Below are 24,391 nucleotides of genomic sequence, written 5' to 3' on the forward strand. Positions count from 1 at the left end.
GGATTCGAACTTGTGGAGACGGGGAGGGGATTACCCCGTACGGGGATTCGAACTTGTGGAGACGGGGAGGGGATTACCCCGTACGGGGATTCGAACTTGTGGAGACGGGGAGGGGATTACCCCATACGGGGATTGGGACTTGTGGAGACGAGGAGGGGATTACCCCATACGGGGATTGGGACTTGTGGAGACGAGGAGGGGATTACCCCAAACGGGGATTTGGACTTGTGGAGACGAGGAGGGGATTACCCCATACGGGGATTTGGACTTGTGGAGACGGGGAGGGGATTACCCCATACGGGGATTTGGACTTGTGAAGACAGGGAGGGGATTACCCCATACGGGGATTCGAACTTGTGGAGACGAGGAAGGGATTACCCCATACAGGGATTCAGACTCGTGGAGACGATGAGGGGATTACCCCATACGGGGATTCAGCCTTGTGGAGACGAGGAGGGGATTACCACATACAGGGATTCGGACTTGAGTGCGGATCACGAGGTGACAAATACCCGTGTTGGGTTCCCTTACTTCATCACAACACTTTTTGGTTCGGCTCCTTCTGAATTCCGCTACAGCATGCACTCTAGCTTTCTGATTCTCCATCCAATCACCAATGGCCAAGACGGGTTAATACAAAGTTGTAGGATAGATTCTTCTCTGCCCATACCCCAAGAGCGTCTCGCTTTCAGAAAACCTGGTTCCACTGGTCCTTTGTTTCCTCTACGCCCCTACTCACGATGGAGACGGATGAACTGTATTCTACTGGTATGTTCCAGCGGATGAGGCCCAATGGCCCTTTCCCATTCCACGTTCCCTCTTTTTCCCTCTCTGATCTTAAATTTTGACCTTCTGCTTTCCTTACCAATGTTCTTGACAGCACTTGCGAAAGTTTAATTTTGTTGTGTTGCTACAGATGATCCTTTGTAAAACGAAGTGCGAACATCTCAGCGCGTTTTGTTATTTTTCCAGATATAAAATCCCTCCCCCCCAAAAAAAAAAACTCCTATTGCAGTCATTGTCCGTACACGTAACAGCTCCTGGGATACCATAATGCTTCCTAATCCCTCGCTAACAGTCCAGGTAAATAATTGGGGGTGAAGAAGGGACCTTCTATGTCTAGATTATAGACAAGACCATGGATGACGTGCTCCAATCTGCCGGTAGTCGTCCATCTGGGCTGTTTAATAACTTGGTACCGTGTGGTAGGAGCCCACATGATCACCAACCGGCTGGGTCAGAATGGACTGGAAAGAGCGTCCTTTTCGCACTCCAATAGTACGACCCTTTCCGATCCTCTTCCAAATCGGTCCACTAACCAAAAGTGGCCTCCGAGAGCCTTTTAATACAAAGGAGGCAGGAGAGGTTTACAGTCTTTGTTGTCACATACGAGAGAGACATAACCACAAGCTACGTTCTGCACAGGCACAACTGGCTGCTTACAGGTGTTACACAGACTTTACAGCCAAAAATCCCAATAGTCAGATGATGTAATATTTCTTGACTGAAGATCCATGTAGTCCGTGAGCTTACGGCTTGTACCAAAAACTTGCCTCGCTGAGCACTACCCCTGTCCCTGAAGACATTACAGATGAATATGGGGCTGGGAGACCTGGTCCTGGGGCGATAGCTGCAAGTTTTATCTTCTGATGGAAGGCACAAGTCCTGACGTCAGAGACTCCAGATCTCTTCTTCTAATACAAGGCACCCAAATATTACTCCGTGCAAAAATGCGTCAATCAAGTCACCACATTACACTAGAATGAAGTTTATACGGTTTTATTAGAAATAAAAAATGTTTTTTAAAAACTCATTAAAACTCCGGGTCTCCCGCGCTCGTCTTCTCCGAGCTGCGGTCACCCGGTTCGCTCTACCTCTAGAAACCACTAGTGTTTTCCCTTAGAAAAGTCACCCCTGCTCCGACACCACAGGGACCTGGCGCCCCCCCACCCACCTGTAGTAATAGGGTGGGTGGGGGATGACTGGGAGTCCCATTACATAATGGAGAGGGGGCGACAACGAATGTGTAAACAATACCAAAAAAAAAAAAACATAACAAAAACCACACCACCTCAGTGTTGAGACATCGCGGGGGCAGAGAGAAGGGTATACAGGGCACGTCACATAAAATGGTTTATTGAGCTCAGTACCAGACTCGTAAGAAGTGGACACAGCTTTAGGGGGTGTAATAAACAGAACACTTTATATATATATTTTTATATAAAAAAATTCACATCTTCACCTAATAAAAACACAGAATCGCCTGGTGCCGCCTTTATTCTGCATTTCATTTATATACAAGCTAGGAGAGTTAGTAATGTACACGACTGCCGGTTACCAGAACAAACCGTCTCCAGGGGAGAAGATGGAGATTAAAAGTAAAACAAAAAACAAAATAAAAACCTATACTAAACGCAACGAAAGGGAGCGCTGCTCGCGAGGGGGGTGACGGAGGAGGCCATCATCTGCTCATGAGGTGGGTGACGGAGGAGGCCATCGTCTGCTCATGAGGTGGGTGACGGAGGAGGCCATCGTCTGCTCATGAGGTGGGTGACGGAGGAGGCCATCGTCTGCTCATGAGGTGGGTGACGGAGGAGGCCATCGTCTGCTCATGAGGTGGGTGACGGAGGAGGCCATCGTCTGCTCATGAGGTGGGCGACGGAGGAGGCCATCGTCTGGTGGAACCTGCTCTCAACACTCAAGTCCTTAGAGAATCTTTTATACATAATTCATGGTCAACCGTCTGAAAGTGATCATTAATGCCAAAACTAAAAACTACAGCAAAGGAAGCCCCTGGTCTCCACGCTACAAGTCCTGGGGGTCTTCATCTACAGGAGAGGTAGCTGCTGGAATACAGGTGGACCATAAGGGCCAATATCCCCCCCCCCCCCATCCCCTTATAAAAAGTGAACATGATAAATAAGAACTGAACGCAATGAAGGGGGTTGTATGAAGTCCTGAATGTGAACAGGTGGTGGAATGGTTAACAGGGGAGTTGGAGGGGGGGGCGAGATGTAGCGTCATATAGTTCATAACTCAGTTTCATCAAATCCATAGAAGGATTCGGGGTCACTGTCTGCCTCAAAAAGCCGCTTTAGGGCTCCAGGGTCAAGAGACTCCTCTGAGCTATCGTTGGACTGGTCCGAGTCTTCCTCCTGCACCAGGTCGAGTTGACCTTCTAAGAGGTCAATGAGCTGCTCCTGCATCTCTGCATTACGTTGGCTTGTATTGGCCGTGCCGTCAGGTCCCGGCAGGACACTGGCCACCAGGAACGACTGCTGGACCAGTTCAGGGTTTTCACTTATGACCTCTAAGACCTCACTGAGCCAACGTAACACAAGCTGAAGCAACATTTGGGAGCTGCACCTCTCCTCCTCCTCCATGTCTCGAGCATGAGCTCTCCATTTCTTGAGGAGGAAGTTGGTCACCGCTCTCCTGATGCAGACGTACAGAGGTTGTATCTTAAGGTTGCAGCCGGCAGGAACTACAGCAGGAAGTGTGCAGGTGGAGCTGAGCAGCGCCAGGACCTCATCAGACAGGTGTGACCTGTGACAGTCCAATACCACCATGCCCTTGTTGTTTGGCGCATCCACGTGTTTCTGCCAGACCATGGATGACCACAGCTCCATGACGTCATCATCATTAAAACCGTCCTCTCTAGTCTCCAGCATGATGGACTCCGGGATATGCTGTACACTCTTGGAGCTGCCCCGACAACACACCAGTGTGGGTAACAGGGTGCCGTCAGCTAGGATGGTCAGCACGATGTCACACCACGCCTCCCCCGTCCCCACAGTTTGCAGAGCACTTTCTTTCCGCTCGTCACTACTCAGGAGTTCCAGATCCAGAAAGAGTGAAATCTCATCTATGGCAGCAATGGTGGACAGCGGGAGAACCTGGCTGTGTATCTGCCGCTGCACAAAACTAATAAACGTCTTGGCAGACTCTTCCATCTCTTTAGGCAGCCGATTGGCCACAGCCACTTTGTCGTGTGTGCTCAAGTTGTGTCGTAGAATGAACCTCACTGCCCACTCGTAAGAGATCTTGAATCCTCCTTCCAAGGAACGTCCAATTTTGGTGGCCTTTTGGAAGAGGGTTTCCTCGTTGACCGGCTGCTGCTGCTCTCTCTGGGTCAGCACCCACTCGGCAAGTTTCTCCTCGGCTTCGGTGCCGAGATATTTTCCCTCTGACAAGTCTTGGTTTTCCTCCTGAAACCTCCGCAGCCACCGACGAATGTGACTCGGAGGACTGTGGAAGTGTTCAGACGCCTGTTGTATACTACAGCACAAGGCAAACAACACGACCCTGAGCTTCTTCACATTCAGCTGCTGCTCGTCCTCCACGCCCTCCGCGGCTCCAGAAACCTCCGTTATCACCAGCTCGTCCACATCGACTGTCGGCTCTTTCTGTTCGGGGCTGGGCACATCGGGCACAACGGGCACATCAGGCACCGGCGATTCTTTCTGCGTTTCATCATCCTTCTCCTCACTTTCCGCTACGACCTGTGGACTGGCGCTAGTGTTCATTTCTTCTCGGCGACGCAAGACCCTTTATTTCAAAGGAAAAATAAATAAATGGATAAATAGGTGACTTTTCATAACATGGACAGATGGCTCTATGCTCACACCAGCTGCATAGATGTTATCCACACACTTACCAGGAGAGATCAGGAGAGGTAGAATCTGTGAAGACAAAGACAAGGTGGTTACAACATTGTAAAACTATGAGGCCTCAGATACGTCTTGTGTAGGACGCAGCGATGTGCAGGGGGCACTTACATGTAGACACAACTGAAGCAAAGCCGTGGGTTGGGTTGAAAAGCAGATGTTTAGCCATGGTGTCGCCAATTCGAGTGACCAAAGGGCAGGAGGAACACATTAACACCATCTTCTGGCTATGAATAAAGACGAGATTTATTACTACAGACCACTCACAGCTTCCACATTTTGACCCACCAGCACATCACTCACCTGGGACTGCAGCTCTTAAACAGGGCGCGGTATTTTGGGCTCTTCCGTGGGACGTGGTTGCTGAATAATCACAAAGAGACAATGGGTCAGGGTAATGTGCAGCCCAGGACTCACTAGTGGGACAGTAGCAGCACAGACATGCACACGCGTGTGCACTCACTTGATCATGTGATTAGCATAAGCTCGGGAGCAGCAGGTGGCGTAACGGCAGAGAGAGCAGTGCACGTAGGTGGGGAAATGATTGTGGAAATCGGGGATGTCGAAGCTGCACTCCAGGCAGGACTGCTTTCCTACGATGACCCTGCAAAAGAACAGGAGACACCATTTACATGTTTCATGTCGTGGGGCCTGACCACAGACTAATCATCCTCCAGTAACAAAACATGTGGACAGTGTAGGACATGGTGCAGCTTGTGACTGACCGCTCTGAGTAGCCTTCAGTCTCCATAGGTTGTGCAGGTGGAAGAATAGGGTTTGTATGCAGCTCTGGCAGAGGTAGAGGCATCGAGGAGGCATCCGAGGACAAAGGAAGAGCCCGTGTAGGTGCCCGAGAGGCTCGGATAGTGACCTACGGAGAGACAAGACATTAGAGCGATGGCCCAGGTTGGCAGTGCCACACACACATAGCAGGTACCCGCGTGCCTCACCTTGGTGCCCGGCTGCAGACCCTCCAGCTGACGAGGTTTACGGAAAGTTTTGTGGTGTTGTAACTTGTGTTCGATCTTGTCTTTCGCAAAGAGAAACTGCAGACGGCATTTGTTGCAGTGGTAGACGCTCTTCTTCTTGTCCCAAACAGAGTGAAGGAGGCGCAACAGAGAAAAACAAATCAGGACTTAAAAACTGCTCATCCACGAGATCTCACATACAGGAGGCTGCGCACATGGAGACACGAGCGCTGTACCTGGTGCCGTATGAAGTGCTGCTGGAACGCCGTCCCGTTCTTGAACACCTTCAGACAGTAGACGCAGAGCAGGTGCCGCGTGTCCTCGTGATTCAAGCGGAAATGTGTGTCCACCTCAGCGTAGATGGAGGAGCGGTAAGAACAGACCTAGAAGAGGAGGGAGAGTTATACAGAGAAGTATCCTGCGTCTGCTGAGGAGAAGGGACTCCTGCACTTACCTGGCACACGTACGGCATCTCCCCGGGTTTGTGGGTGTCCTTCATGTGTTGCAGGAAGAGAGGTTCACTGTCAAACGCCCATTCACAAATCTTACACTTGGCTGCAAATACAAAATACAACAATGGGAACCTGATGCAGAAGGAGTCCCAGACCTGAACCAAAGCCAGTACCGGGCACGCTGCATCCCCCCACCCCTTGCTAGCACCATGCACGCTGTATGTAGGGACAATGCACCCCCAGCTAGCACCATGCACGCTGTATGTAGGGACAATGCACCCCCAGCTAGCACCATGCACGCTGTATGTAGGGACAATGCACCCCCAGCTAGCACCATGCACGCTGTATGTAGGGACAATGCACCCCCCAGCCAGTACCAGGCACGCTGTATGTAGGGACAATGCACCCCCCAGCCAGTACCAGGCACGCTGTATGCAGGGACAATGCACCCCCCAGCCAGTACCAGGCACGCTGTATGTAGGGACAATGCACCCCCAGCTAGCACCATGCACGCTGTATGTAGGGACAATGCAGCCCCAGCTAGCACCATGCACGCTGTATGTAGGGACAATGCACCCTCCAGCCAGTACCGGGCATGCTGTATGTAGGGACAATGCACCCCCAGCTAGCACCATGCACGCTGTATGTAGGGACAATGCACCCCCAGCTAACACCATGCACGCTGTATGTAGGGACAATGCACCCCCAGCTAGCACCATGCACGCTGTATGTAGGGACAATGCACCCCCAGCTAGCACCATGCACGCTGTATGTAGGGACAATGCACCCCCAGCTAGCACCATGCACGCTGTATGTAGGGACAATGCACCCCCAGCTAGCACCATGCACGCTGTATGTAGGGACAATGCACCCCCCAGCCAGTACCAGGCACGCTGTATGTAGGGACAATGCACCCCCCAGCCAGTACCAGGCACGCTGTATGCAGGGACAATGCACCCCCCAGCCAGTACCAGGCACGCTGTATGTAGGGACAATGCACCCCCAGCTAGCACCATGCACGCTGTATGTAGGGACAATGCAGCCCCAGCTAGCACCATGCACGCTGTATGTAGGGACAATGCACCCTCCAGCCAGTACCGGGCATGCTGTATGTAGGGACAATGCACCCCCAGCTAGCACCATGCACGCTGTATGTAGGGACAATGCACCCCCAGCTAGCACCATGCACGCTGTATGTAGGGACAATGCACCCTCCAGCCAGTACCAGGCACGCTGTATGTAGGGACAATGCACCCCCAGCTAACACCATGCACGCTGTATGTAGGGACAATGCACCCCCAGCTAGCACCATGCACGCTGTATGTAGGGACAATGCACCCCCAGCTAGCACCATGCACGCTGTATGTAGGGACAATGCACCCTCCAGCCAGTACCAGGCACGCTGTATGTAGGGACAATGCACCCCCCAGCCAGTACCAGGCACGCTGTATGCAGGGACAATGCACCCCCCAGTCAGTACCAGGCACGCTGTATGTAGGGACAATGCACCCCCAGCTAGCACCATGCACGCTGTATGTAGGGACAATGCACCCCCAGCTAGCACCATGCACGCTGTATGTAGGGACAATGCACCCCCAGCTAGCACCATGCACGCTGTATGTAGGGACAATGCACCCTCCAGCCAGTACCAGGCACGCTGTGTGTAGGGACAATGCACCCTCCAGCCAGTACCAGGCACGCTGTATGTAGGGACAATGCACCCCCAGCTAGCACCATGCACGCTGTATGTAGGGACAATGCAGCCCCAGCTAGCACCATGCACGCTGTATGTAGGGACAATGCACCCTCCAGCCAGTACCGGGCACGCTGTATGTAGGGACAATGCACCCCCAGCTAGCACCATGCACCCTGTATGTAGGGACAATGCAGCCCCCAGCTAGCACCATGCACGCTGTATGTAGGGACAATGCACCCTCCAGCCAGTACCAGGCACGCTGTATGTAGGGACAATGCACCCTCCAGCCAGTACCAGGCACGCTGTGTGTAGGGACAATGCACCCTCCAGCCAGTACCGGGCACGCTGTATGTAGGGACAATGCACCCCCAGCTAGCACCATGCACGCTGTATGTAGGGACAATGCAGCCCCAGCTAGCACCATGCACGCTGTATGTAGGGACAATGCACCCCCAGCTAGCACCATGCACGCTGTATGTAGGGACAATGCACCCCTCAGCCAGTACCGGGCACGCTGTATGTAGGGACAATGCACCCCTCAGCCAGTACCGGGCACACTGTATGTAGGGACAATGCACCCTCCAGCCAGTACCAGGCACGCTGTGTGTAGGGACAATGCACCCCCCAGCTAGCACCATGCACGCTGTATGTAGGGACAATGCACCCCCAGCCAGTACCGGGCACACTGTATGTAGGGACAATGCACCCCCAGCCAGTACCAGGCACGCTGTGTGTAGGGACAATGCACCCTCCAGCCAGTACCAGGCACGCTGTGTGTAGGGACAATGCACCCTCCAGCCAGTACCAGGCACGCTGTATGTAGGGACAATGCACCCCCAGCTAGCACCATGCACGCTGTATGTAGGGACAATGCAGCCCCAGCTAGCACCATGCACCCTGTATGTAGGGACAATGCACCCCCAGCTAGCACCATGCACGCTGTATGTAGGGACAATGCACCCTCCAGCCAGTACCGGGCACGCTGTATGTAGGGACAGTGCACCATTACTCACTAGTGGACTCGTAGGAGCTGTGGACGTTTTCCAGGTGACACTGCAGCTGGAACGGGGTGGAGAACTGTCGGTAGCAATGCTGGCACGTTGTGTGCCCGTCCACCTCTCCGTTCTGTTGGTCCAGCTCCACGTGGTGCCTCATGTGATTCATGAACCTTGAGGAGACATGAGACATATAAGCACATGTCAGATGAGCGCACCCCGGTTATACACCCACGATTATCAGTGCAGCGCCCCCACCTGATGTTATTCTTCAGCCTCTTAGAGCAGTGCATACAGCGGAAGGTGGTGGCCACCTTAGGGAGTCCTTGCATCTGGTAGGTCTGGCCAACATCACGGCCATAGTAGAAGTCGTCTACCAGCATGATGAGCTTGCCCTGAGATGCCTCGTCCGCTGGGGTCTCCTGTGGCTTGCCAGCTGGGGGCGCTGTGCTGCTCGGTGTACTGGGAGTCTTCTCTGGGCTGGCTTCAGTAGTCAACTCAGAATCAGATTTGCCTTTCTTAGAGAAGTCCACCAGGTCAGGACAGCAGTACTGAAAATCAAGACAGACCCATTAACACGGGTACTGATCCAACATAAGCAGAGAGCAGGACAAATCTGGTGACAATCACTTACACACATGTGTCCTCGAAGAGCTTCCACTACCCGGAATGGTGTCTGACACCGTGGGCAGTACTTGCGGGTAGAGTCTGGGTTCTCCATCTGGGCTCCAGAGGGCGTAGCTGCTGCAGAGGGCATAAAACATTAGGTACTGGTGTGCTGTACGACTACTATGTCTGCTCAGAATAGAGGGGGACTTACCTTTCAGGCCCAGAGACTCCAGCTGAATGCCCCTCTGTAAGGTGCCCACGTTGGGGCTGGTGCCATTGTTGCCCACGGTGCTGGATAGGATGAGCTGAGTGGAGTTCTGGGTGGTGGTCTGGCTACCACTAACCGCATTCACAAATTTTACCACGTCGTTGGTTTCCCCGGGTCTCTTCACCGTCACCAGGCTGGCGATACTCACTGTGACACAGAGACAGACACAGGGCGCGGCGTGACACAGAGACAGAGACACACAGGGCGCGGGCGTGACACAGAGACAGAGACAGGGCGCGGGCGTGACACAGAGACAGACACAGGGCGCGGGCGTGACACAGAGACAGACACAGGGCGCGGGCGTGACACAGAGACAGACACAGGGCGCGGGCGTGACACAGAGACAGACACAGGGCGCGGGCGTGACACAGAGACACACACAGGGCGCGGGCGTGACACAGAGACACACACAGGGCGCGGGCGTGACACAGAGACACACACAGGGCGCGGGCGTGACACAGAGACACACACAGGGCGCGGGCGTGACACAGAGACACACACAGGGCGCGGGCGTGACACAGAGACACACACAGGGCGCGGGCGTGACACAGAGACACACACAGGGCGCGGGCGTGACACAGAGACACACACAGGGCGCGGGCGTGACACAGAGACACACACAGGGCGCGGGCGTGACACAGAGACACACACAGGGCGCGGGCGTGACACAGAGACACACACAGGGCGCGGGCGTGACACAGAGACACACACAGGGCGCGGGCGTGACACAGAGACACACACAGGGCGCGGGCGTGACGCGGCGTGACACACAGGGCGCGGCGTGACACAGAGACAGACACAGGGCGCGGCGTGACACAGAGACAGACACAGGGCGCGGCGTGACACAGAGACAGACACAGGGCGCGGCGTGACACAGAGACAGACACAGGGCGCGGCGTGACACAGAGACAGACACAGGGCGCGGCGTGACACAGAGACAGACACAGGGCGCGGCGTGACACAGAGACAGACACAGGGCGCGGCGTGACACAGAGACAGACACAGGGCGCGGCGTGACACAGAGACAGACACAGGGCGCGGCGTGACACAGAGACAGACACAGGGCGCGGGCGTGACACAGAGACAGACACAGGGCGCGGCGTGACACAGAGACAGACACAGGGCGCGGGCGTGACACAGACAAGGCACCGCACGCTACTACTCACCCAGCTTGGGGTTGGTGATGGGGTTGTTCTGGTTCTGGGAGATGGCCAGGGCCTGGGTCGGCTGCTGCACGGTGATCTGTCGGAGGGGTTGGCTGGGGGCAGACGTGGTGGAGATGCTGGAGATGGGTTTGTTGAGCTGGTTCTGTGACTGCGGCACCGTGCTGCGGATGGTCAGGGTGGCCGGGATGACCGTGGTGAAGGTGTTTGTGGCCGGACGCACCGGGACAGTGGTCGCTGGCCGGACCTGAGTCATCTGAGAAAACACTTGGGGAACTCCGACCGCTGGCTTCATGAACTGCGTGCCCGCTGCTGGAGGAGAGGGACAAGAGTCAGGACAGGCAGGGGTAGGGGCTAGCCGCTGCGTTATTACACCTGTGTGTGGGACAGTTATTTACATAATGGAGCTATCCTCACACTGCTGTGCTCTTAGTCCTCTGCATTGAGAGGCTTCACAGTCTCTCCCCGTTCGCATACAATCTGATGTAAACTCCTTGTGGGATTCTACAACCAAGGGCTAAAGAGTAGTTCAATACACAGAGCACAGAACACAGCAGTGCAAGGACATGTCCCAAGTGCCCTTGGAGCAGCTACAATCCTGGAATATAAATATATCTCACAGTCCTGCTACTACTAACAATATACACAAAAAGTGTACACATCTCTCCAGGGACAGTACATAACACTGGCTGCAGAGAGCACAGAGCACAGTAGTGTGAGGAATGATTACACATCTCTCCAGGGACAATACATAACACTGGCTGCAGAGAGCACAGAGCACAGCAGTGTGAGGTCTGATTACACATCTCTCCAGGGACAGTACATAACACTGGCTGCAGAGAGCACAGAGCACAGCAGTGTGAGGAATGATTACACATCTCTCCAGGGACAGTACATAACACTGGCTGCAGAGAGCACAGAGCACAGCAGTGTGAGGTCTGATTACACATCTCTCCAGGGACAATACATAACACTGGCTGCAGAGAGCACAGAGCACAGCAGTATGAGGTCTGATTACACATCTCTCCAGGACAATACATAACACTGGCTGCAGAGAGCACAGAGCACAGCAGTGTGAGGAATGATTACACATCTCTCCAGGGACAATACATAACACTGGCTGCAGAGAGCACAGAGCACAGCAGTGTGAGGTCTGATTACACATCTCTCCAGGGACAATACATAACACTGGCTGCAGAGAGCACAGAGCACAGCAGTGTGAGGTCTGATTACACATCTCTCCAGGGACAATACATAACACTGGCTGCAGAGAGCACAGAGCACAGCAGTGTGAGGTCTGATTACACATCTCTCCAGGGACAGTACATAACACTGGCTGCAGAGAGCACAGAGCACAGCAGTGTGAGGTCTGATTACACATCTCTCCAGGGACAATACATAACACTGGCTGCAGAGAGCACAGAGCACAGCAGTGTGAGGTCTGATTACACATCTCTCCAGGGATAATACATAACACTGGCTGCAGGGAGCACAGAGCACAGCAGTGTGAGGTCTGATTACACATCTCTCCAGGGACAATACATAACACTGGCTGCAGAGAGCAGAGAGCACAGCAGTGTGAGGTCTGATTACACATCTCTCCAGGGACAGTACATAACACTGGCTGCAGAGAGCACAGAGCACAGCAGTGTGAGGTCTGATTACACATCTCTCCAGGGACAATACATAACACTGGCTGCAGAGAGCACAGAGCACAGCAGTGTGAGGTCTGATTACACATCTCTCCAGGGACAATACATAACACTGGCTGCAGAGAGCACAGAGCACAGCAGTGTGAGGTCTGATTACACATCTCTCCAGGGACAATACATAACACTGGCTGCAGAGAGCACAGAGCACAGCAGTGTGAGGTCTGATTACACATCTCTCCAGGGACAATACATAACACTGGCTGCAGAGAGCACAGAGCACAGCAGTGTGAGGTCTGATTACACATCTCTCCAGGGACAATACATAACACTGACTGCAGAGAGCACAGCAGTGTGAGGTCTGATTACATCTCTCCAGGGACAATACATAACACTGGCTGCAGAGAGCACAGAGCACAGCAGTGTGAGGTCTGATTACACATCTCTCCAGGGACAATACCTAACACTGGCTGCAGAGAGCACAGAACACAGCAGTGTGAGGACAGTACCTAAAGCAGGCTGCTCCAGTCAGCTGAGAGACTTGTATGTATAAGACCTTGTTACCTGGTACGATGGTGATGGGCCTCACAGTTTGGCCTTGCTGGACGTTCAGTACGATCCCCACCTGATTCATTGCATTCACCGTATTTTGGACTGGCCGGACATTTCGGACAGGGAACCCCTGGGACAAGGAGCAAAGTAGTTCAGCGGATGTGACAGGCGGAGGACAGACAGCAGGGTCAGAGTGACGGCTCTTACTTGTGCAGTGATGAAGATGGGCTGCGCGGCCATGGAGTTGGGGGTGGCATGGTTGGCATTCTGCATCACTTGCATGGGGCGCAGCATCGGCTGGGTAACCATTGTGCCCAGGCCCTGTGCCGCGTTCTGGGTCAGGATGAGCGGCTGAGGGCTCTGCTGTACGATGGGGGTCGGACCTGTTAAAGGAGAAGAGATGCGCAGAGTCAGAGGAAGCCGCAGAGCCAGGGGAGCTGCACACAGCTCGGATCCAGGCATCTTACCGCTGTTGTTAGCAATCAGGGTGACCACCGTTTTCTTGGTGTGGTCCGTGTTCTGAGTGATGGTGTTGGTCACGCTGGTCGCTGTGGTAAAGTGACTCCCTAGGGTGGGCTGCACTACTGGCAGGGCCATGGTGGTGGGCTGGAGGTTGATGGACACTGCAATATGAAGTGACAGATCAGACCACATCTCGTGCAGAGGTTCCTGTCCTGCTCCGCGTGGGCCGGCTCTGGCGATTACCTGTGTTGGGTTTATCCAGGTAGCTGTAGTCCTCCACCACCGAGTCCTCGATGACGTCGCTGATCTTCTGCCACGGCTCCAGCTCCTCCTCCTCACACTCCATAAACAGGTCCGTGTCCATGGCGGCTGCAAGCAGAACACACGGCAGGTCACTACTCGCCCCAGTATATAACAGAACCGCGCACGGCCCAAGGGGGACAAACTGTGCCCCAGGATGTTTATCTTTGCAGAGGAGTTTAATCCTTTCCCTGCCCAGGACGTCTCTCATATGTTCTCACAGGGGGCTGTAACATCGGCTCTGTGGCACCTAGAAACTCACAGGGAACCAGAGATAGTCACGTTTAAGTGATAATTTGGGGTGCAATCTTTACATATAAAAATCGCCCCAGACAGCACTTTAATAGTTAATATCTTTGGTTAGAGTCATTAAAGATTCTCCTCTTTCATGGAAAAAAATAAAATAAAAGTAGTCCTACTAGTTTCTAGGTGCCACAGAGCCAGAAATCTAGCCCTCCGAGTCCGCACCCCCCCCCCCCCCCCCCCTTACAGATTTTTAGCCATTAGGCTGCACACAGGAGCTGCTGCACCTCACAGATAGTGGACATATTCACTTGATATGTAACTACATTCTGATAAGGAATAATATCAACTAATGTTCATGTTTTTAACCCTCTCCTATCCAGAACAGTAAGAACACGCTTCTGTGTAGTCCCAGGGGTTGGGCTTTGGTTTGGATGTCCCAGCACTAGACTTCACCACCCAGACTTACACATCTAATTGGACATGAGTGGAGATGCTATGAGTAGTGTTCAGGTGTGTGTCCTGAACTAAAAACAGGGAAGGTAATAGCGCAAGTAAAAAAAACTACTAAGCATCAACTACCACTAAGTATAAGGGGTTTTTAATATTATAAAAATGGTAATCGGCGTAGAGACATATATGAAGTCTTGCATGAACAATATACACAGATATTAAAGTGTGACGGGTATAGAGGTCATAGGCTGGGAAGAGGGGAGATGAGCACCAAGAGGGCCCCAAGTGCTAACCGTATACATAGTAAAGAGCAGAGATACAAATGTGGGAGGTTCTATCCGATACAATTGTTTATAAATGCAGAAACACTTGTAACGAGGTTTGTAAATATAATTGGATACAATGTTGCAGGTGAAGTCCTGAGATTTCCCACCAGTGTCAGCAGATGTCTGATCTGTCTCCTCAGAAGATATATACATAAAAGCCATATAGGACGTTATACCGTATAAACTAGAGTATAAGCCGACCCAAGTATAAGCCGAGCCCCCCCCCCAATTTTACCACAAAAACCTGGTAAAACTTATATTTTTTTTTACTCAAGTATAAGCCGAGTTTGGGGTTTCAGCACATTTTTTGTGCTGAAAAACTAGGCTTATACTCGAGTATATATGGTAAATAATATTTGTACAAGTGGCTTATGGGTAACGCATGGTTTATGCTAAGATTTATATACATTACCGGTCGGAAGATCAAGTCCTGAACGACCAACCTGCACACAAACACAACTGCAGCACAATTCTGAAGACTTGCTGTGCCTAGCGGAGCACCACTCAGTAATTGTGAACAGGATCCCTATATGCTGCGCATGCGACAGACGCCGAGCGAGAGCTCCATGAGCAGGACATCGCCATCTAGAACGTATATAAGCTGACCTGCTCTATTGACAGCAAAACCGCGAGTGACACGCACAATACGGCATTACCCATCAGCCACTTGTACAAATATTATATACATACAGGACATAAATACCATATAGGACGTTATATCTCCTGATGAGACAGATCAGACATCTGCTGACACTGGTGGGAAATCTCAGGACTTCACCTGCAACATTGTATCCAATTATATTTACAACCATTGTTAGAAATTGCATATAAATGCTGGAACAATTGTATCGGATAGAACCTCCCACATTTTATCTCTGCTCTTTACTATATCTGTCTTTTTGGGTACGGTTAGCACTTGGGGCCCTCTTGGTGCTCATCTACCCTGTTGCCAGCCTATGACCTCTATACCCGTCACACTTTAATATCTGTGTATATTGTTAATGTAAGACTTCATATAGGTCTCCACTGTCAATCTATATACGTGGATTACCATTTTTATTAATTTTATGAAAATTTAAAACCTTACAATTTGTGGTAGTTGACGCTTAGTAGTTTTTTTGGTTTTTTTTTACTTACACTATAACTTTGGTTTGGATGTATTTAAAAAAAAAAAAAAAAAACATGTGACCTGTCTGTGCTGCTCACTCCTCAGCTCTCAACCCCCACCTTTGTGCTCCTTTACAGCTCCTCCCTCTGCCACTGATGTCACCAGGCTGTGAACTCTGTATAGGAGCAGGAGGGAGGAGCTGTACAGGAGCACAAAGGTGGGGGCTGAGAGCTGAGGAGTGAGCATTTTGAAATGCAGCCAAACCAAAGCCCAACCCCTGGAACTACACAGAGGATTCTGTCAGGTCGGAAATAACACACAATAATATTGTAAAGTGAAGTCAGATGTGTCCTGCAGCTGTAATGGACGTCTGCAACCAGTCTCAAAAATAAGGTCTATGGTGACAGGTTCCCTTTAATGTTTTCATTTTTTGGTACATACACATGTGGGGTAGGTATGATCTCCTCACATCTTACTGGTTTTATATTTTCTTTATACAAGTATTCTGGATATTTTAGAGGAAATTCAGAATTTTCATGTAGGTTTTTGCATTTTATTACTGTTTGCTGCAAAGTTGCATGACGGTGTTAGAGTCTATGAATAAAAAATATATATTTTTGCATACACAGTAGGCTTTTTACTTTGTGTGTAATACATTTTTAAACGTGTGGATTGAATCCAGATATGGCCTGTTTTTTGTTTTAGCATTTTTGGTTACAAGAGTCATTTCTTAATGTTGTGTATTGTGGTACCGTATTTTTTGGACAATAAAGGTGCAGAAAAAATCCTTTGATTTTCTCAGAAATCCTAGGTGCGCCTTATAGTCTAGTGCGCCTTATATACGAACCTTACTTACAGACAACAGCTGCCTTGCACTGTGCACAGGTCTGCCACCTGCTGGTCATTCATCCTTATAATCAGGTGCGCCTTATAGTCCAGTGCGCCTTATAGTCCGAAAAATACTATATATATAAATCTGCTCACCTTGTGTTATTTATGAATCCCTATTTGTGCATAACCCTCCACTTTCATGTGAGTTTTATGTAAAAACTTATGTTTTCAAGGCATCATTTGTTTAATAATTTGTGTTTGTCACAAAATTACATGAGGGTGGCACAGGCTGGCAACTGTTAAGACAAATGTAACTGCCCGGTTGTCTGCTTTAATCAAATATACAGGTTTTTTTTTTTTGGGGGGGGGGGGGCTTTACTTTTTAATTCTTTTTTATTTCTATATTTTACAGGTCTAAAAATTTCCAGCTAAAAAGCAGATGATATTTAGCGATCTTGGTTTTAGTGATTTTATGATGATTTATTCATGTGGACCTATGACTGAGGCCTCTCTGAATCTACACAGGTCCATCTATTACATTTATGAAGATGTAAAGTTAAGTCTTTTCTGTTTGGGGAACATTTTTTCCCATCAAAGTCGTATTTTATGTATTTTTCATAAAATGTTACAGTTTAAATCAAAAATTGCATGAGGGCGCTTATGTGTATAAATTCTAGAATGCAATTTTGAAAATGGGGCGAGCGTCTGCTTTCAGAAAATATGTCGTTTGCTCTGGTTTAGGATAAATCTTTTTACCGTAATTTCAGTTTTATTTGTAAAATGTCAAAATTGTATTAAAAAAAAATAAAATAAAAAAATAAAGGTCCATAGATTCCTGGCAGCGAAAGGGTTAACCCCTAGACTGCTGCAGTCAATTACAAATACCGCAATTAAAGGTGCACTTCCATCTGGGCCGTTACACTTCATGTAATTCATCTGCCGCATACGTACATTTCTTTAACTGGATGTTCTTAATAAAACAGAAACCCCATGTGAAGATAACTTCCCATAAATGTAGCCGTATTGTCCTTTATAACCAAGATGGCTGTTCTTGGATACAACCCCCCCACACTTGCCCAATTGAGACGCCGGACCCCCTGGTTCAGCAATCATTGTCACAGGATGGCTGTAGGACCTGCAGTAACTCCCGGACATTTCATGTGCAAAACTATTTCTTCTTTCCAGCAGCGGTGGTCGTATCCAAGGACAACAAAATGTTTCTATGGGACCATATGACAACATTTATGGGAAATTATCTTCAAACAGGTACATTTAAAAAAAAAAACATCCCATTGAAAAAAAACGTATGGATAGGGCAGATGAATGAAATTGATGAAATAAATACATGTCAATGTCCACATGAGAGCATCCCTTTGAGTAAATGCCCCTGGTTTATTTTTCTCTAAGATCTGGGCACCGTAACTGTGGTAATCTTTTTTATATTTGTTATCCATTCTTCTAAAATCAACAGTTAAAAATTATACTAATGAGCCTGTGGGGTGTTTCCAGAGCCCCTCAGTGCTGAAGCATCACAGGCTGTTACAATGAGCAGAGCATGACCCCCCTGCCTGTGTAATCTAAAAGCAGCAGGAAAGGCAGGGGGAGGAGAGACCTGCTCTGCTCAGTGTAACAACCTGCGAAGATACAGCACTGAGGGGTTCTGGTAACACCCCCATAGCACTTCTTGTCCATTAGCATAATTATAAAAGTTGCTTTTAGGAGGCCATAGATAAATATAAGGAGAATCCCACAGTCCAGTGCCTGGATCAATGAGCAAGTGTCCCTGGTTTATCAGAATGAATTTTGGCCAATTTTCTTTAACCCCTTCTCAAAGTGTGACATAATAGTACTGCACGGGGGGCAGTAACTTGTCAACCCGTGCAGTACTATTACGTCATGCTCCTGGAGCCGGTACCAGAGGCTTTCCATATGGATCTAAACCCCCTGCGGTGCTTTACCAGGATCGGATTCAGTCCATGGCAACCCCGAGGTCTGATGAGTGCCCCAGGGCTGCCCAACGTCCCATCACATTGGGCTCCGCCTCCAGACAATACACTAGTAGTAGTAGTATACATTCGTATCGCAGTGCAGGGATGTGGACTTGATCAAGCAATCCGAGCATCCTTCAAAAAAGATCTTGCCACAAATTGGGTAGTAAACTTTGCAAATGTATACAATTTTTGTAAAATACATTCATTTAGAAAAATAAATAAAAATAAACAAATACTAAAAATAATAATAAATAATTTTAGCACCGGACCTCTGTTCTGTTTTATCCCATGTCAAACACTTAAAGGGTTAAACTTTGGTTGGGAGGTTTTTTGTAACGCAGGTTGAGGGATGTAGTTTCTATAAAGGGTTAATTCACGGGGTTTTACTACTGGCGATTGTCGTTTAAAAATCGGACCTAAACTTTCAAGTCTCTTAACATCCTCGAAGAGTGATGGCGCAATAAAAAATTCCAGCATAAAGCAAACATTCGGGAAATGTTAGTTATCGACTTATTTGGGAGCCAGGACTCTCTGCCTGCAAAGCAAAAAAAAAAAAAAGAGAGCTGGGCCTAGTACACGGCCGTACAGAAGTCCTGCGCAGCATTGTACCAGGGAATACAGTACAGCTACATCTCCAGAGCAAGCACCTAGCGGGACAGTGAAAAGTTACAGCAGGATTGTAAACCAAGCACACACACACTGGTGAGCACCCCCTCTGACAGGATCCCTTTTCTTTTTAAAGCTTTACAAATTATGTAAATAAGGCTCAGGGGCTCCATAATGGAGCCTGGAGCCCCTTAGGCTCATCTGCATAATTTAAAAAATATATATATACCATATATACTCAAGTATAAGCCTAGTTTTTCAGCACAGGCTTATACTTGGATTGGCTTATACTCGAGTATATATACGGTATATTTATAAATAAATAAAAGAAGAGCAGATCCTGCCAGAGGGGGCACACACCAGTATGTACCTATACTTGGTTTACGATCCTCCATCCTGGTGGTAGATGTCCTTTAAATAAAGTTTTTTTAAAAAAAAAATTAAATACATTTGACTTTTTCCTCATAATTTTGTCGATGTAATATAGGAAAAAAAAAAAAAAAAAGAAAAAAAAAAAAAAAAGGTTATTGCTGCCTCCATAAAACCTTGGCTAAGAGGAGATTAATGTTTTTATACTGTACTGTAAAAGGCATTAAAAAAATTTTAATTTGCAAGTTTTATTTCTTTAATAAAAATTGATCCCCAAGTCACATGAGCCCCAAATTATTACAGAATACAATGTGATCTTATCACATGAGAAATGATGTCCTTGCACTGAGGCATTAAAAATTATAGTTCTCAGAGTAAGTGACACAAAAACATACGAGTTACCTACTAAATGGCTCAATTATTCGCTAAAGTAGCAAAATCTCCTTAATCGCACAGAATAATTGCATCACACACACACGGCCAGTGCTATGGGTTGGCAAAGTGAGCAATTCCCCAGGGAATCTCTTCTTTCAAATGGATCTAGAATTGTGTCTCTAGGTGCCAGGGATCCAGAGATATTCAGGTTTAAAGTGAGAAAATCAGGTGCCATTTTTATATATAAAAATCACTCCCGACGGCAGATTAACAGTTAATATCTGTATACAGGCGGTCCCCTACTTAAGGACACCCGACTTACAGACAACCCATAGTTACAGACAAACCCCTCTGACCTCTGGGGAAGCTTTCTGAATGCTTTACTATAGTCCCAGACTGCACTGATCAGCTGTAAGGTGTCTGTAATTAAGCTTTATTTATGATCCTTGGTCCCATTACAGCAAAAAATGTTTAAACTCCAATTGTCACTGGGGCCAAAAATTTTTTTGTCTGGATCTACAATTATAAAATATACAGTTTCGACTTGCATACAAATTCAACTTAAGAACAAACCTCCAGACCCTATATTGTACGTAACCCGGGGACTGTCTGTACTACATTCTGATAAGGAATAATATCAACTAATGTTCATGTTATTAACCCTCTCCTATCCAGAACTATCCAAGAACACTTTCTCTCTTATTGCCTTTTATTTCATGATTGACTGATCCGATGAACATTCCATCCTCTTCACCTAATGTGGCGACATTAACAGAACGTGTCCATAAAGTTATACGTAACACCAAAAAACACTCACATGTTCCGGAATAAAGTTTGTATTTCACAATCTCCATTATTTACACCCATGTTGTGACTCAAAGTCTTATGAATGGCGGAGATTCTGTTATTGTGCGGCTAATACAATGGCTTAGGTTCTGCATATATAGTTATTATTTGTGTCACCACTGTGTAAGGAGCAGACAGTGATACATCTGTGTGACGCTCATACAGTCTGGCGCCCCCTGTGGATGTGACGTTCCCTTTGCTGCATATTTTGGTGAATATCCGCATGTGGGGTCTGTGTCATCTCCTCACATCTCACTGTTCTCTTTATACAAGTATCTGGATTTGTACATATTTTAGAGCAAATTTAGAGTTTCCATGCAAATTTTTGAATTTTATTGCCGTTTACAATACAAAGTTGCATGAAGGTGGCAGAGTATGAATTTAAAAAATGTGATTTTGACAGAATAGGAGCTTTTTATTTTGTCTGTGATAAATTTTGAAATTACTAAGATATTGTGGGAATGCGCACATGTACGTGAATATAGATGAAACGTGATAAATTGTTATGATTTTGTACTAAATGTTTGTTAATATTTATGGATGTGAAATATTTAATAAAGGATTTAAAAATAATAATAAATATGCCACGGTTTTTGGGAGTGTAAATTCTTGATGTTGTGCATTGTGGTCACTTTGTGTTATTATTTTTAAATCCATGTTTGTGCGTAAACCTCCACTTTGATGAGTTTTATGTAAAAACGGACGTTATCAAGGCATTTTCAATGCACTTTTTGTTTAATAATTTGTGTTTGTCACAAAGTTACATGAGGGTGGTCAAATGTTAATTGCCAAATGCATTGCCTGGTTGTTATTTTTCGGACTATAAGGCGCACCATCAATAAAAGCCTTCTAAAATGTCTAGGTTCATATATAAGGCGCACCAGACTATAAGGATGACTGACCAGCAGGTGGCAGACCTCTGCACAGTACAAGGCAGCTGTTGTCTGTAAGTACGGTTCATACATAAGGCGCACTGGATTATAAGGTGCACCTGATTATAAGGATGGATGACCAGCAGGTGGAAGACCTGTGCACAGTACAAGGCAGCTGTTGTCTGTAAGTACGGTTCATACATAAGGCGCACTGGATTATAAGGTGCACCTGATTATAAGGATGGATGACCAGCAGGTGGAAGACCTCTGCACAGTACAAGGCAGCTGTTGTCTGTAAGTACGGTTCATACATAAGGCGCACTGGATTATAAGGTGCACCTGATTATAAGGATGGATGACCAGCAGGTGGCAGACCTGTGCACAGTACAAGGCAGCTGTTGTCTGTAAGCATGGATCATATATAAGGCGCACCTGATTATAAGGATGGATGACCAGCAGGTGGCAGACCTGTGCACAGTACAAGGCAGCTGTTGTCTGTAAGTACGGTTCATACATAAGGCGCACTGGATTATAAGGCGCACCTAGGATTTCTGAGAAAATCAAAGGATTTTTTGGTGCTCCTTATAGTCCGAAAAGTACATTAAGTATTACGGGGGCCTTTACTTTTTAATCAGTTTTGTTGCTATATTTTGCAGGTTGTGACCGTCTTAAAATTTCTAGCTGAAAAGCAGATATCTAGTTATTTCAGTTTTAGTGATATTATGTGATTTATTCATGGGAACAGATCACTATGAGGCGTCTGTGAGCTCTACACGTCTCCATCTATTACATGTAGCAGATGTGAAGGGAAATATTTTCTGTTTGGAGAACATTTTTTGCCAAAGACAAATTTTAAGTATTTTTTTAATACAATGTTTCAGTTTGAATCAAAATTGAATGAAGGCGCCGCTGTCTATAAACTCTTTCATGCCATTTTGAGAATGGAGCAGGTGTCTGCTCTCAGATATTACGTGGTTTGCTGCGGCTACTTTTAGAATTTTGACGTTTACAAATAAAATAGAAATTAGAGCAAAAAGAATTAAAGTAACTCTTGGGTGAATTCCTGAGTGAAGATGCTGATCATCTATCTGTCTAGTCATGTATCTCATATAATCCGACATATATATATATATATATATATATATATATATATATATATATATCTCACTTTTTCTCCATTTATCAATCTTCTATTTCTCTTCCCCTGTATTAAATCTCTCACACCCCGCCCCCTGTACACACCCCGCCCCCTGTACACACCCCGCCCCCTGTACACATACACACGGGTCATCCCTAGAAATGTGTAAAAAAATATTTTGTGACAATAGCAGTTTTATTCTGTACCCTCACAGTAAAGGGTTAATATTTTTTAAGCATTCAGCCATTTTACCCTAAAATATGTAGCCACTGGAAAATACTATTCTCACTGGGGAGAAAAATAATAATAATTAAAAAAAAAAAAAAAAAACACACACCCTCAAAGTTAAAAATAAATTTGAGCCTCAAAATAAATGTGAAAAAAAAAGTGCTGTGACCTGAAGGGGGATGTGTGCAGTGAAAAAATACAAAAAAAAAAAATACACACACAGCGCCGTCACCGAGGAGCTGCATCATCCACTTCTTCCGAATCCAGAACGACACCAGTGAGAAACGCATCAATCACCGACACTGGTAACTACCAGCAGGAGCCCCTCCCCCCTGACAACAAGATTCCTCACCTGTAGTCAGCAGATCCCTGAGAGCTTAGAATCTGTTCTGTAAGACCTAGAAAAAAAAAACAAAAACATCCTGTTATCCAATGACCTCCGAGTAACGCGCTACACATCATGTGCGCTATTTATACCGCCACGTGTAATGTCATACATGGCGCACTTGTACTATACGTGTCACGTCTTACACCTCATGTACTTGTAGTGTATGGATTGTACGCCGTGTGATGTCACAGAACACACGTGACGTATGATGTCATAGGGCACACGCACACATGACGCATGATGTCATAGGGCACACGTACACGTGACGTATGATGTCATGTCGCCCGGTGCACGTGACGTGTGATGCGATGCCGTGTCGCACACATGTGAGGTAGCCATGGTCTATTGTTCTCTCTGCACTGCCCCCTCTCTGGCCGCCTGGGGGCGCTGTGCACAGCTCAGGGGCCGCAGCACAGCAGGTCTCTGCAGGGGCTCTCCCTGGGGCCCTCACTCGCCTTCTCTTAGGGCCACACACACCATGCACCTCATCACAAAATAGTCCCCAGAGGCAACATGGCGGCGGCAGCGGCGAGCAGATCCCCGGCCTGGGCCGCCTCAGCCGTGCAGCGCCCTGCCCCTCGCGGTGATCGCCCCGCACCGTGCGCTGAGCCTCACCTCCTCCTCGCCCGGGATTCTTCTCCTCGGTCGTAGGCCCGGTCACACCCCGGGATCCCTCCGCCGCCTCACGCCCGCCACCAAGCGCACTGCGTACAAAGAGGTGCGAGCGGAGGAACACGGATCATTCACCGCGGATGGATATCATGACGTCATTTCCTCAGCGAGCGCTGACTGGCCGCGAAGACTGGAGCGGGCCGGAACGTCACGGGCGGGAGCTC

The 24,391-nt window shown here is 48.2% G+C and overlaps 1 protein-coding gene across 4 annotated transcripts; it reads right to left on the reverse strand.

Moving 5' to 3' along the window:
* Positions 1-1,763: 1,763 nt before the first annotated feature.
* Positions 1,764-24,391, reverse strand: POGZ (pogo transposable element derived with ZNF domain). 4 transcript variants are annotated; one of them, XM_072114439.1, is made up of 20 exons: positions 24,171-24,391; positions 23,520-23,565; positions 13,725-13,850; positions 13,487-13,642; positions 13,227-13,402; positions 13,032-13,149; positions 10,822-11,130; positions 9,599-9,802; positions 9,413-9,519; positions 9,037-9,329; positions 8,797-8,951; positions 6,090-6,190; positions 5,872-6,018; positions 5,618-5,749; positions 5,393-5,538; positions 5,131-5,271; positions 4,971-5,030; positions 4,779-4,894; positions 4,658-4,682; positions 1,764-4,548 (listed from the first exon to the last, which is right to left on the reverse strand). In XM_072114439.1, the coding sequence occupies exons 3-20, from the start codon at positions 13,843-13,845 to the stop codon at positions 3,030-3,032; spliced, it is 4,026 nt and encodes a 1,341-aa protein (XP_071970540.1). In that variant the 5' UTR covers positions 13,846-13,850; positions 23,520-23,565; positions 24,171-24,391; the 3' UTR covers positions 1,764-3,029. The 4 variants fall into 4 exon arrangements, with proteins under 4 accessions (XP_071970540.1, XP_071970539.1, XP_071970537.1 ...); XM_072114438.1 differs by having other exon boundaries at positions 9,413-9,522; positions 10,822-11,127; positions 24,171-24,390; XM_072114436.1 differs by having other exon boundaries at positions 9,413-9,522; positions 24,171-24,389.

This window comes from Engystomops pustulosus, chromosome 7, assembly GCF_040894005.1.
Source record: "Engystomops pustulosus chromosome 7, aEngPut4.maternal, whole genome shotgun sequence".
Classification (NCBI taxonomy): Eukaryota; Metazoa; Chordata; class Amphibia; order Anura; family Leptodactylidae; genus Engystomops; species Engystomops pustulosus.